Below are 14,427 nucleotides of genomic sequence, written 5' to 3'. Positions count from 1 at the left end.
GTCTAAACCTGTCTCGTGTTCAGGAGAGAATGTTGTTTTATCCAAGGCTGCCTTCTTTAAACTAACCATGTACCAATCTGGATTTTCGCAGCAATTCCACCTCCAACAAACCTGAAGTTTACTCAGGTAACTCCCACCAGTCTTACCGTCAACTGGAATGCACCAAACGTTCGCCTCACGGGCTACAGAGTCAGAGTGAACCCCAAAGAAAAGACTGGTCCTATGAAAGAAATCAACCTTTCTCCGGACAGTACATCTGCTGTTGTGTCTGGATTAATGGTAACTGTTTTCTTTGTGTAACGCAGGCTGTGTTGTGGAAAGGAGATGTCAGGAGAACCTGAAGCAATTTCAAGTTCCTGGGTCAGGAATTTCAGCTGGACTAGATCATTACAGCTCCTAAGGGTCTGACTCTGTTTGAAGCTGATGGCTAGTCAGGCTGTTACTACTCCTTACCATAGTTTTTAAAAGGCAAGGAACTGGCCTGCTGAATCTGCATTCTTTCCCCTTCCTCATTTAGCACAGGAAGACTGGATGCCTTAATCAAATGCAAATTACCACATTCACAATCAACAGTAACCCAGTAAAACGCTTTTGCTCATCTTTCACAAAAGAGGTCAGATAAAGTGACCTAATGCAGAGGTTTTCGAGCTGTAATGTGGGAGCTCTGGCAGTCTATTGCCTATTTTTAAGACACCTGCAAAATGTAAGTAAAAAATGCAAGTCTTTTGTGAGTAGGTTTAAATTTGCTATACAGCCATCTTCTCCACTGGAAACATTTCAGGAGTTCCTGAACTGGAAAAGGCTGAAAATTGCTGCTTTTATGGTCCCTGCTATCTTAAAAAGCTACTGATCTGTTTTTAAGGAGTTTTATGAATCATTTTCAAAAATGAGCCTTAAAAAACATTCTAATCTAAGTGAACTCCTGGTCTGATGCAGTCAAGGACGACAGACCATGCTGTAACTTCCACCATTCTCTTTTCTGCACAACAAGAGCACCTTATCATAGCGAATGGCATCCATTAACTCCAGGAAAAACAGGATTTTCTGAAGAATCAGCTTTGAAACACAGATTCCAAAATGAGGAATGAGAAATAAGCTTCTTCCAGGATTTCCTCTGGTCTTGAGCGTGCACATGTGCACTACTAGTATTATTAACAGCATTGTTTATCAGGGTCCATGTCTACTCTCTTTAATACAGATTGAAATAATTAGAATTATCCTGTCAATTCTTCACTGATTTGAATTATTTTAAGGTTTCATGCTTCAGTAGCAGGTGACCAAGAAACGTGTCTCCACCAAACACTGAATGAGAGCAGAGGTATTTCCCACTGTGTTGGGTCCTTCCCATAACACGGTATAACTTTGTCCGTTCTAGGTAGCAACCAAGTATGAAGTGAGTGTGTATGCCCTGAAGGACTCTCTGACCAGCCGACCAGCCCAGGGGGTGGTCACCACTCTTGAAAGTAAGTGGTGATCCTCCACAAATGACCAGTCAGTACTGTGCTGGGTGCAGAGTTTGAGATCCTACTCTGTGTCAGAAGTAGGGCTTTATACAAAGCTCTGCTCTATATGAAGCTCTGGCAAAGGCCTTCACAAACGCTTAGCTGACAGGAGACCTTTTCCTTCTGGTGTAGATGTCAGTCCTCCTCGCAGGGCCCGTGTGACAGACGCCACCGAGACAACCATCACCATTACGTGGAGAACCAAGACTGAGACCATCACTGGTTTCCAAATCGATGCTGTCCCAGCAAGTGGCCAGAACCCCATTCAGAGGACCATCAGCCCTGATGTTAGGACTTACACTATCACTGGTAAGTGAAGGGCTCCTGCAGGTGCAGGAGCTTCCAGGGTCATACCGGAAGGTACATTGGGTTCTTGTTTTGTAGTTGAATTTCCTTGATGAAAAATACTATAGGAACAAAAGGTGGGGGGAAAAAACCAAGTCATAAAGACTAGTCTCCAAGGTGTTGAAAGACATTTTGATGTCCCTTTTAGATGGCTTCCTCAGATTAGCTAACTTCTATGTTTCAACTTGATTTTTAGGCTTGCAACCTGGCAATGACTACAAGATCTACCTTTACACTCTGAATGAGAATGCACGCAGTTCCCCAGTAGTGATCGATGCCTCCACTGGTAATGATCTTGTCTGACTTTTCTGCTCATGCTAACACACAGTAATACACATACGGTCAGAAGTTGTCTATACCCAATCATATATAATATTTACTGTGACTTACAGCAAATAGGTTTTACTGCTGAGTTTGAGAAGGATGACAAGAACGTGCAGTTCAGGTGAAGAATGTTGCTTGCCTTTGACTGCATTTGACTTGTTTCCTTTTATTTTCACCTAGCTATTGATGCTCCTTCTAACCTGCGCTTCCTCACAACCACAAGCAACTCTCTCCTGGCTACCTGGCAGCCTCCACGAGCCAAGATCACAGGCTACATCATCAGATATGAGAAACCCGGCTCACCAGCCAAGGAGGTTCTGCCTCGCCCTCGGCCTGGCACCACCGAGGCTACTATTACTGGTACCTGTCTCTTGTTTTGTTTTGGAGCTTTTAAGCGGAAAGACCTAGATTTGAAGAGAGAGGGGGAAGGCCTAATTATAGAATGTTGGTGGTCAGCTAAGAGCAAGACAAAGTTTTGTTCCTTTATTGTAGTTTCTAATGACAGAGAGCGGTTTTATAAGTACACGTGTTGTAAAAAGACAATACACTTCACTGATCAGATCAACCATCAGATTTGAACAATCCATAGATGTTTGTTTCCACTGCCACCACAACTGTCACCCATTCATGGTCACACATTCTGAAGATTTGCTGCTTTGTGTCTGCAGCACCTATCGTGCCAGCTGACATCGTCAGGTTTCAAACTTGCTGTAAGGAGCAGGAGGCTGGACTGGACTGTCCTAAAAACCTCAGATTCAAAATGCACATACCCATACTATAGCCATACCCATCTCTCATTCTGCCTTAGATCCCACACGTAATCATAAAAGAAAAGCAACTCTTAATGCTTTGTCCTTCCTCCATCCCTAGGCTTGGAACCAGGCACTGAATACATCATCTACATCATTGCTGTGAAGAACAATCAAAAAAGTGAACCACTGGTTGGCAGAAAAAGGACAGGTAAAACAAAGCTCTAGATTGTTGTGTGCCAACAGGAGATGATTTCTTCCACTTGGGGGATACAATTTCAGGAGTGAAGTAATGTTATTTAAAATATCCTGTTTGCACCATTCAGCCACACCTTTTTTATGAGTTGAATAGGCTTTGCGAGGTTTTCCCTTCTAGGATGTAGGAAGTAAGATTCTAAAGTTATATTAATCACTTTTAGCTGTGTTTGAAGACTTAAGAACAGAACAACATGCTTGGTGCTTGATTCTCGCCTGGGTACCTAGTTGGTAATTAAATTAGGGTTAATGCTCACTTTATCGTCTAGCAAGTGATGGCATCAAAGGCAGAATCCATTCATTTGTTGCCCATTGCATTTTTCTTTACAATCTCCACAGTGTGATATTGAGATACCTGTAGCAAGAAAAGTACCAGCTGGATATCCAAATGTAATCAAGGAGCTAGTTTCTCACTACACACCAATGATTTTTCTTAAACTGGTAACCTGTGACTATCTCTTGTAATCCTTTCTTCTTCTCAGTTTGAGCAGTGGTGGCTTCTTTGGGTTGCAGTGTTCAAAACTGTTGCTCAGCTGTATGGAAAATTCATACCAACACACTTCTTATGCCTATGTATGGAAGATATACATATATTTATGTAGTATAAATATATTGAGAGCTACATGTTACCTTCACAATCACAATGAGGTCATAAAAAGTGTGTTGCATCTTGGGATGATGGCTAATCTTTGATGCTTGGAGCGGTGTACAGCATCCACTCTAGCTGTTTAAATTACCATTGCTAATTTGCTGCGCTTTGCTTCATGACTCCTAACCTTTCTTTGGCTAGATGAGCTTCCCACGTTGATTACCAGACCGCACCCCAACCAACCCGACATTCTCGACGTACCTTCCATTGATGAGGGGACCCCTTACCTCACAAACAATAGGTATGACAATGGAAATGGTATCCAACTTCCAGGCACCTCTGGGCACCCGCAGACAATAGGACACCAGGGTCAACAAATCTTCTTTGAGGAGCATGGCTACAGACGGCCCGTACCCACAACAGCAACTCCCCTTAGGCCAGGGTCAAGACGGCCCCCACCAAACGTAGATGAAGCAATTGAAATCCCTGGGTACCAAGTGCCTGTCATAGTCGAACCTTCGTACCCTCACTCCCGTGGGCCCAGGCACAACGACACCACAGGTCAAGAAGCTCTTTCTCAAACAACCATCTCTTGGAGGCCGTTGCTGGAGAGCTCTGAATACATCATCTCGTGTCAGCCAGTCAGCCAGGATGAAGATACTCTGCAGGTAACTGAACTTCTTAGCACAGGAGTGGCGTCAGCCTCACCTGTGGCAGCAGATGTCTCTTGGGAGTCTAGTCCCTTAGCAGTGTTAAGGGAGAGGCACTCAGAGTTAGCTTAAAGAGTCTTTTTAACACGTACCTGAGACCAGGAAGGTTAAATATCTCCCTCCTCTCCTTCATGGAGAAGGCTCCAGGATAAAACACAAGCCCTTGAAAACCTGTCGGTATCAGCATTTCACCAGGGAAGGGGGCAGTCAGGGGGAGGTGACTGGGAGTTCAGAGACTGAGGTGCTGCTTCTCCAAGCCAAAGACTCATTTAGCGCTTCTCCTTTGTCTCCCTCGGTTTCTGTTTCCCTAAAATGCTGGTAATAATATATCCTGCATGAACCATAGTCCAGAGTAGTCAAGTTTAACTTGGTATTGTTTGAAGTTCTCAGAATGTCTAAGAGGAATGGGCTGGCTCCATCATGGCAGAGAGCGTAGAAGTCAACCTAAGCACCCTGTCTTTCCTGTGAGTGGGGTGATAGCGAAGGAGTCTCCACTCTTCCCTTTTTGGTGACTTGGCATTGCCTCTTGCAGTTCAGGGTTCCTGGCACTTCCTCCAGTGCTACGCTTACTGGTCTTACGAGAGGGGCCACCTACAACATCATAGTGGAAGCCCTGAAAGATCACCGGAGACAAAAGGTGCTGGAGGAGGTGGTCACAGTTGGCAATACTGGTAAGTAAAAGCTTTATGGAGTCATGGGGAACCTGTGCTGTCCCTGCCTCATATCCCTTACTCAAGGCAACCTATCTTGTGCCCAGGCTTGAGAATAGCTCAGAGAAGAACATTCTCCTGACGGGGAGAGTCCATAGCAGGACACTAGGACAAGTGATTTGTGAGGTTTGCTCATTCTGGGTAACTGACAGACTGATCACGTGACTGGAGTTATTCTGATCTATTGTCTAATCACGAAGAATGTGCTTCGAGGCTCCACGCACTCCTCTAGGGTCAGTGCCCAACAGAGAGCAAGAGATCTGGTGGTATTTGCTGCTCTCAAAGGAAGTCGGGGATCACATCAGCGTTGTAGATCTTCGCTGCTGGGCAGGAATGTGTGGTCAATAGCAACATGTCATGCTTATGGGAAGTTGTGGTGGCCAGCTTAACTGCTCTGTCGCTCATTTGCCACTGCTTCTGTGCTGGTTATCTAGCAGCACTGCCAGACCATCCTGAAGGTCTGGCAACAGGGCTGCCTGCCTGCAGAGATGCTGATTAAGCACAAACAGGCAGCACTTAGAAGCCATGTGACCAACCACAAGTACTTGTGGTCAGACACAACACTTGCCACAGCTGGAAAGCCCAGAGCCCACACACACCCTGTGGGACCTGGGCTTTGCTTTTACCAGCACAGGAGTCTGGTCAACAAGTCTCCCTCCATTTCCTCCTTTGTGTAATTTGAGGTCAAAAAGAGGAGAAGGAGAGGATGGGAGAAGAGGAAATGAAGAGTTAAGGATTTATTTTGTCTGCCCATTAAGCCTCCTACTGCTCCCACGTCCCTGGGAAATAAGGCTGTTTCTCTCCTTCCAGCACCCCAGTTACCTTATATCTGTGACAGACTGAGCAGAGAGCATTAACTCTTGACCCTAATTATCATACACTGAACTGGTGATTGTAAAACACCCACCTTCCAGTGAAGGCAGACACCTAAGGTGGAAATCAATCTATCCAACAGCATGGTCTGGTCTCCTTCTCCTGTCCCCCAGCCGTGAGCTATATTCCGAACTGCCCAAAAGAAGTGCACATGCAGCTGCCGACCTCCTGCTGTTCCCCAGCATCACACAGCACATTTCTCTTAAAAACAGGCTAAGTCAGGTTGTTGCTCTCCAGCCGCAAATGCAAAAACTCACACTTGCTTGGAACTTGGCAAATCAAAATGAAAATAGCCTTCGTGTCAGGTTTTTTTATCATTCAACTGCTCTGACACATGCAAATGGAAAATAAATCACAGGGAGTCTGGACTGCTGACAGAACCATCGAGTATATGCCCGTGGGGTAGCTCCATTACTGCCAGGATATTGTAAGGAAAAAAAAAAAAAATGTATTCCGTGAAAATCATTCTGTCTTTCAGTAGTTCCTATTGCTGTGTGTGATGCCTGTTTGTTCTCTTTTTGTTCCAGTGTCTGAAGGACTAAACCAGCCCACTGACGACACCTGCTTTGATACTTACACTGGCTCCTTCTATTCCATTGGCGAGGAATGGGAGCGGTTATCTGAAACTGGCTTTAAACTCTGGTGCCAGTGCTTAGGCTTTGGCAGCGGTCATTTCAGATGCGATTCTTCTAGTGAGTAGCTTGCTTTTGACCCTCCCCGTCTCCAGGCTCCCTGGGCACTAATGGCATGTTTGACAGTACCAATCTGATCCAAACACGATGCAAATGAATGCAGGCTCTTCAGCTGTTAAACCAAAGCAGTGTTTTGCATCATGAGAAGTGATGGAAAATTTTGGTTACTTGTGAGCTGTGCAGGTTATTTAGTATTGCCACTCACTGCATCAGCAACAATCAATATTGTATTAGTACGTATTGACTTTTCACCAAAGTTAAATGTTTCTTTCATTTTCCCTACCCTTGCCAGCCACGTCCAGGTAATGTGTAAAAGTCAGATAGGCAAGATGCCGAAGTGACAGTATCTGAGTAGCCATTTAATAAGATAGCTTTGAATATCAAATTATGGTTGAATCTTCATCTCCTAATTATATACATCATCACAGTGGGCCAGACAGAACTTGTGTGGATTTCAGTGGGTATTACAGCAAGTACCAAGTCTGTTTTGCATTGCAGACAGCCTTTGCAAAGGATCTTGTGGAACCAGTTTTCTAATTTTCTCGGTGGTGCTTTGAAGCTCTGTTAAGCAGGCGATACCTCTGCCAGGGCACCAAGTTTTATTCCTTGCAGGACTGTGTGGAAGAATATCAAACTTCATGTAAGGGAATAGAACAGAAGTCTGCGATGGAGTGGTTTAACGCAGCTCATATGCAACTAATTTAAATTATGCTTTTAAATTGTGGAGTAAGCTAAGCAAAGAGGGTATGTCTGCAATTTGCAGAGACTCAGAGGAGTGACTGCAGGGAAGACACTTGTTTTACAGGATTAATACTTACATTTCAGCATTTGATACACACGGCTTACCCATTGTGTTTTGCAGTCTGTGATACAGTTTTACTGTGTGTTTGCTCAAAGAGCATTTAAAATATTTTCCTCTCCCTTCCTGCCCCATGTCTTAATAAGTTCCCTTTCATTTCTCTTCTTCTCCCCCCCCCCAGTCTTTGTCACATCCTACTTTCTCTTTTCCTAAGAGCCTGTAGCCATCCTCAGTGGTTAAAAGCTGCAGGAGCTGAACCCATTTCCTCCTTGGGACTTAAATAAGCTGAAAAGATTATTTCTCCTGCCCCTCTGTTGGTTCCTGAGGAGCACCAAGCCGTTCTCCTCCTGCTGTATCACTGTAGCATGTGGGGTAACTCCTGCTTCTCCTGTTCCTCTGCCTTCCCAGAGTGGTGCCACGATAATGGTGTAAACTACAAGATCGGGGAGAAGTGGGACCGGCAAGGGGAGAATGGCCAGATGATGAGCTGCACCTGCCTTGGAAATGGAAAAGGGGAATTCAAGTGTGAACCTCGTAAGTCTCCTTCTGATGTTAATTTGCCCTCCCATTCAGAATGTTTCAGCATCTCAGGGCTGTTCCCATTAAGTTTTGGTCCTGCTGTGGGGCAAGCAGAGTATGAGTATGCCTGATTCAGGTTTTGGGGGCTGAATTGGTGACCAACTGAATCTGGTCTCACAAGAGCTAAAGGCGTAAGACTCGCATTGCCAAGCCTGAAAAGAAGAAAGCTCAGGTCGCAGCACGCTCAGCATCTGTCTGCCGTTGGCCCTGGAGCCACACAAGAGGGATATGTCACCGCACTAAGTGGTGTAATTGCTTTAATCAGTAACATGGGACTTTTCTGCAGGGCCTGTCACCTGAAGATCCTCTAGGGTTCACACTAAGAATTACACTGCATTGCTCTTGTCAGGCGAATACCCTCACGCTCTAGGTTAAAGTGTCTGGAGAGCTATAAAACTGAATGATATTCCCCTGCCAGTCAGTGAGCCTCCGGTCAGAAAGGGAGAGAGAGCACTGGCCAGAGGCTCCTGTTCTGATGACCAAGCTGCTCTGAGAATGCTTAAAGCCAAGCACAAGCCATGCAACTGAGCTCTGCCTGTTCCTCCACAGATGAGACCACATGCTATGACGATGGGAAAATGTACCAAGTTGGAGAGCAGTGGCAGAAGGAGTACTTTGGGGCCATCTGCTCCTGCACTTGTTACGGAGGACAGCAGGTAAGCAGGAGGGACTTCACATGCTGAACACGGGGAATGAAGAGAGGCGGCTGTTGCTGGAGTGCAGTTCTAAGACAGCTGGGTTTCAGGCCAGAGGCTGTCTAATGCCTGGCCAAAACAGGCCCGTGTAAGAGGGAAAACAGTCAGAGAGCTTACGTACTGGCATCAGGGCCTGCAGGATAGAAGATGGGAGTCACCTCACTGGTGTGGGTGGATCTGTAGCCGCATGCGTGAATACTGGCAGTTCCTCGGCCACCTGCATCAGCGTGACCTGACCGGCACACGTGTCCTGTTTCTCTAGGGCTGGCGTTGTGACAACTGCCGTAGACCCAGCGTGGAGGTGGTCCCCGAAGGCTCTGCTGGCCATACCTACACACAGTTTACACAGAGATACCACCAGGCCACAAACACCGTGAGTACACTTTCCTTCTCTGCCCTCCCTTACTGCAAGTCTGGTCTATGGCACAGATGCGTGGGGTCTGTGTAGGGCCCAGGAGTGGTGTGCAGCTTCCTGCTGGGCTAGAAGTGCATGATGACCACCGGCGCAGCATGCCCTCACTCTGCACAGCACAGAACGCACGCTTGAGCTCCCACTTCCACACACAGTGTTCAGTGCCACACTCAGCGGCAGCAGGACGTTCTCATTTACTAGCACTGGGATGCACCTGCATGCTCTGGCTGAGGCGGTAGTGCATGCAGTGATTTCCTAGCCTTTACCTGCTGCTGTAAACCAGCTGTGTGCTTTGTGCTGAGAAAGCTAAAGAGCTACGCAGGCTGGCAACAATTCTCAGCCCAAACCACACCATGGAAGTGTCCCGTCCACACAGGACAGTGCTAATTAATTTCCTTCCCTCCTGACAGAACGTCAACTGCCCAATTGAGTGTTTCATGCCCCTAGATGTACAGGCAGACACACAACATCCACGAGGAAAGTAACATCCAGCAAGACTTCTTGCGGCAATGGCAACAGACAAACCAAAGTATAAATACCTATCTGCCACGATTACCATCCAAACTGGAGTGATGCTAGCAAAACTGCATCTTTTGAAAATGGCCCGCTGCTCCGGAGCCATTTTCCCAGCTTAAGCTCAACTCACAGCTTCTCCAAGCGCCACTCTTGGAGTGTTTCAGACTTTTCTCATGATTGATAGCAATTGTCTTGGTTTTGCTCAAAGTGTTGAATGCCAGTCAGTGTTTTCAAATTTAAAGGAAAAGGGGGGGGGGAAGAATGCTAAATCACAAATTGGTGAGGGATTGTATATTAAGTGGGAGGGAGGGTGTAGAAATTCAAGGTTCCCATGCTATGCAAAGAGTATTTGAGGACAACATTACCAAAGTTTAGAGATAGGAAAGTCCACCAAACACTTCTGCTTTCACGTAAGCGTGCAGCCAGCAATAAGATAGGAACAGCAAATCCAATCACTGTGATATTTAAAATATGCACAGTCTTAATTCCTTCTCAATGATCCTAGTATTTTTCTAGCTGTATCTTTATATCTCATACTGTTATTTATCAGTTTTGTTCCCCTGACCTTCGAGTGTTTTTATATGGGAATAAAATGTATTGAAGACAGTTAGTATGCAGTTGACAAAGAGGAAGTTGGTGTAATTATGATCAGTGATTATTTTTATACTGTAAGTGCCAAAGCTTTACTACTGTGGAAAAGAAAAAAACAACTCTTTTAATAAAAAGACTTACAAACCAGACATGTAGTTTAAGTGATTCTCTCTGCTACCACGGAATCTAGGATGAAGATTATTATTCTGAGCTGGAGTAACATTGCCTTGAAACAAGATGGAACAAACACCTCAATGAAGCACGAAGTAAACCTCAAGAGAATATTTGTAGAGCAGTTTGTTAATTAAAGACTTCCAGCTGCTGCAGCCCCTGCCCCAGTAAAGCGCAGAGACACTCTGAGTATGTATGCCACGCTGCAGGAGGCAGAGGCTTGCTTTGTGGGAATAGGTGGAGAGAAAGGGGGGAGGGAAAAGAAAGCATCCCCTGCTTTGCACATGAGCTGAGGTAGAGATGGTCCTTGATCCAGCCAGACGCTTAGATACCTAGAATCAAATATGCTCTCAGTGTCTGAGTTGCCCAAATTAGCAAGGCCATCCACACCTGTGAAGTTGCAAAGATTAACTATACCGGGACCCACTGACTCCCTGCCCTCCCTTCTGCCCCAGGTCCAAACTGATGCTGGGTCTCAGACTCTGCTCCGTGCCTTGCCCCTGGGGAAGGCCACAGTTCACCCCTCTGCAACAGGATAACCTGCCTGTGACCATCTGAAAGGGTTCACAGAGGGGCTTTTGCACCCCTCTTTCAAAACTCAGCTGTTCCATCTCCATTTGCAAAATTCAAATAACAAAATTCAGAACTGAGGCTGTTTAGGTACTACGGAGCAACACCCTCAGGCACTGCTGCAACAGCGTGCCGGAAATCCTTCCCTTACCTCTGCACAAAGCTGTAAAAAAATGGGAGGGACAAATAGCACCTGCGTCTATGGCTGCATGTTAACAGGCAAAGACCGCTTTTGAACCTGCTGTGCTTCCACCGTGTGGGGTGGGGAAGGAGGTGAATGAAATTCTCCTCAAAACCTTTTTTTAAAACAAAGCCAGTCTTGATTACAATGAAGAAAGTTAGCAGCAAGTCCCTTTTGCTTGCGCTGCCAACGCTGCAAAAACCTGCACAGCATCTGCAAATACAGAACGTGAAAGGTTCTGTCGTGATTCCTCAGGCCACATTCCTCTCTTGGAAACAAGCACTGTATTACTCAAGTCGATGGCTTTCTCTGGATTGAATAAAGCATAGCATGAAAATAAAATTTGGCTTCTTGACATGAGAAACACACATGGCAGTTGATTGCAGAGATCGCTATCTATAGAGCAACTGAAACATTTGCAAGTAATAAAATGATTGCAGCAGCAATCAGTTCTATCCCACCAATGTTCAAGAGCCAAATGAGTATCTAAAATACTCGAGAACTAAAACTGGCATAGACAGACACAGAAGAATACTTTCCTGTTAAACTGGATTTCTATTAATTTGTCTTTCCCAAGGGAGTTACGTATTTCAGACCAGAGACCAATTGCAAAGATCCCTCCTTAGCCACTGCATCGCTAAGTAATTCGCTTCGCAGACACACAGGAGATGCCCACCTGAACAGGAGTCATGTGCCATCTCATCTTCTCGCTCTAATGTCCCATCGATTTTAACAGCAACAAACACCTCCCCCTCTCCGCAGGAAGCATTAGAGAGAAAATGATTTAAACAGCGCATTTACCTAAGCTCCCTGTAGAGGTCTGTCCAAGCCTTAAAGCATGAGGGTTTACACTGCTGACAGTTTCTGTTTAACATTTACTAGCGTAGCGCTGGGTATTTTGCCATTCAGCTAAATCTTTTATTTCAGTCCCATTTGCAAACCACTAGCAGAGCGCAGCACAGGGGCCGTTGAAACTTGTGAGATCCAAGTATCAACCACACATCCTTCCTTTTAGAAACAATCAGCAACAAAAAGAACCAAGGTTATTGAAGGTTCCCATGCTTCACCCAGGCCAAAGGAACAGCAACCGGACCTTAAAACGCAGGCTTGATTTATATCCGTGGTCACTTGAGCACTAAGATCCAGCCCAAGTTACCTCCAAGGCAGGGGCAGCAGCCCCTGGTAGCAGGGAGCCTTCAGTTGCCCAGAGCTTCCAAGACAAGGTGCTCACAGCTACACCAAGCCCTTGGCTGTTTTTTCCAGAAGAGGCAGCACGTCTCCACATGGTTGGTCTTCTCAGCTAACTCAGAGCTTCAGTTAGATCACAGGAACAACCAGAGTCAGGACTCTGCTCCAGGAGGAGCCCCTTGGTGGCTGAAGGGAAGAAAATTCCTCTGCTACTGACTGCAACGGGTGGGAATGATTGCTCCCTGCTCTCCATTTACTTACACGTTTTTGGGAACTGTTGTCCTGCCAGCACAGGGCCGGCCAGGGGCAAGGCACCACACGGTGACAGTGCAAAACAGAGCCTGGCAGCAGCCTGCTCTTCAAAACACATCAGCTGAAGGGCGCAGACCTATCCCCCGTGAGGAGAGACATGCTCTTCCCTGTGGGAAACAGATGCTAAGCAGAGCTACACATTTTGCTTTGAATCCTTGCAGATATCAAAGGGAGAAGTCGCTCGTTCAACTAGCAGGAGATCAGCACACCTCGTAAGGAACCATGACGGAGCAACAGCCCTTTCTTACAAAGGGCCACCCATCTGGCCTGCGGCACAGGGAAGGCTTGCAGCTCTTTAGCCTAGCTGTCAGCAGGGACCTGCTCCTGGAGGGGCTGGATCCCCTCTTTAGGGCACCCCTCAGCAGCTCCTGACCTGACCTCCCAGAGCAGCAGCTGCAGCCCGCGCTCCTGGGGACTCCTGCAAGGGCACCCGTAGCTCTGTGCCCAAAACAGGAGCCAGTGAAGTGCCGGGCCTTCACACACCCCCAGTTTCCTTCAAGGGGACAGCTTCAGGCTAGTTGAAAATGTCACTGCAGTGCAGGTGACAAGCCAAGCTGCGGGGCATTCCTATGAGATCACCTCACACCTGGAAGTAGACCGGAGGTTTCTTTATCAGCCATTACAGAGCAGTGAGGCAGGGTAGCCAAGGACACCCACTTGGGACATTGGACACTTTTGGACACACAATTCCCCGATTCTGTATCGTACCTGTATGTCCCTTAACCTTACCATAGGCACAGCAGGAGGCAAAAGCATCCCTCTGCAGATGCTGTGAGGTGTTGTGTATTTAGGAGATTACAAGTTGCTCAGCACAAGTAACACAGCAGACAGGGCCCTAGATAGGGATCACCTTAGTTAGACATTTACTAGCACCTCATGCAGAGATCTCACCTGGAAGATTAGCACCCATTAACTTCCATCAGTAGATTAAACAGTGCCCCAAGGACAGCAAACAGGGTAAACAATAAGCAGGAATACAGAACAGGAGCCGCCAGCTGCTTACTACCCTTCTATTTTAGCTGACGCTTTAGAAGATGCAAGTAAAGAACAGGCTAACAGATTCCTCACAGCACACAGTACGTACCAGCCACAGTCAAAGCAGCGTGACAGCAAAGATGATGTCAGGAATAGAACAGTGGAAGAAAGCGAGTCTGGAGCCCAACTTTTAAAGTAGAAGCTAATAAAACTGACAATCCATGGGAAACAACAGCACGGAAAGCAGTCAGGCCAAGGCTTGGGTTAGCACAGCCAACAGGCGAGCCATTAAGCAACAAACCAGTTTTATTTTGGATTTCTGTCTTAATCTGGGCCCAAGCAGTAGCATCCCCTGTACACTGTCCTGCCTAATCCAGCCACTTATAAATAATCCACTGTAGACATCAGAAAAGGAAAAACAATCCACTGTAGAAGTCAGAAAAAAAAGAGACTGCTCCCCCTCAGGCCCAGAGCAAGGGCAGTGCTGGGCAGGCAGAACAAGGCAGGTAAGGGGAGCGCACGTACACAGAGCAGATGGAATGACCGCGCTGAAGGAAACCCAGCGCATGGATTATCGTCTCTTAAGTGACTCCTATTCCCTAAGAAGTACCTTTGCTTTGCTCAGTTCAAACCAACCTGGATCGAACAGGCAGTCAGGTAAAATAAAATGCACACCCACGGTCATGACA

General features: G+C 46.4%; 1 protein-coding gene across 6 annotated transcripts in view; it reads left to right on the top strand.

Moving 5' to 3' along the window:
- Nucleotides 1-11,605, top strand: part of FN1 (fibronectin 1) — a 55,956-nt gene extending 44,351 nt beyond the window's left edge. For 4 of the 6 annotated variants that reach the window (XM_037396431.1, XM_037396435.1, XM_037396434.1 and 1 more), the window contains 13 exons: nt 92-279; nt 1,376-1,463; nt 1,635-1,811; nt 2,044-2,133; nt 2,352-2,531; nt 3,042-3,131; nt 3,966-4,432; nt 5,007-5,145; nt 6,585-6,749; nt 7,957-8,082; nt 8,677-8,783; nt 9,085-9,195; nt 9,645-10,490. In XM_037396431.1, the coding sequence (XP_037252328.1) occupies nt 92-279; nt 1,376-1,463; nt 1,635-1,811; nt 2,044-2,133; nt 2,352-2,531; nt 3,042-3,131; nt 3,966-4,432; nt 5,007-5,145; nt 6,585-6,749; nt 7,957-8,082; nt 8,677-8,783; nt 9,085-9,195; nt 9,645-9,719 (2,003 nt within the window). In that variant the 3' untranslated portion in view covers nt 9,720-10,490. Of the gene's footprint in view, nt 1-91; nt 280-1,375; nt 1,464-1,634; nt 1,812-2,043; nt 2,134-2,351; nt 2,532-3,041; nt 3,132-3,965; nt 4,433-5,006; nt 5,146-6,584; nt 6,750-7,956; nt 8,083-8,676; nt 8,784-9,084; nt 9,196-9,644; nt 10,491-10,531 lie in introns of those variants that run through there. The other 2 variants (XM_037396432.1, XM_037396433.1) reach the window with 2 other exon arrangements.
- Nucleotides 11,606-14,427: the final 2,822 nt, after the last annotated feature.

The sequence above is a fragment of the Falco rusticolus genome, chromosome 8 (assembly GCF_015220075.1).
Source record: "Falco rusticolus isolate bFalRus1 chromosome 8, bFalRus1.pri, whole genome shotgun sequence".
In the NCBI taxonomy this organism is placed as follows: domain Eukaryota; kingdom Metazoa; phylum Chordata; class Aves; order Falconiformes; family Falconidae; genus Falco; species Falco rusticolus.
Note: the sequence above shows the minus strand (reverse complement) of the source record. Positions and strands in the feature narration are given on the sequence as shown.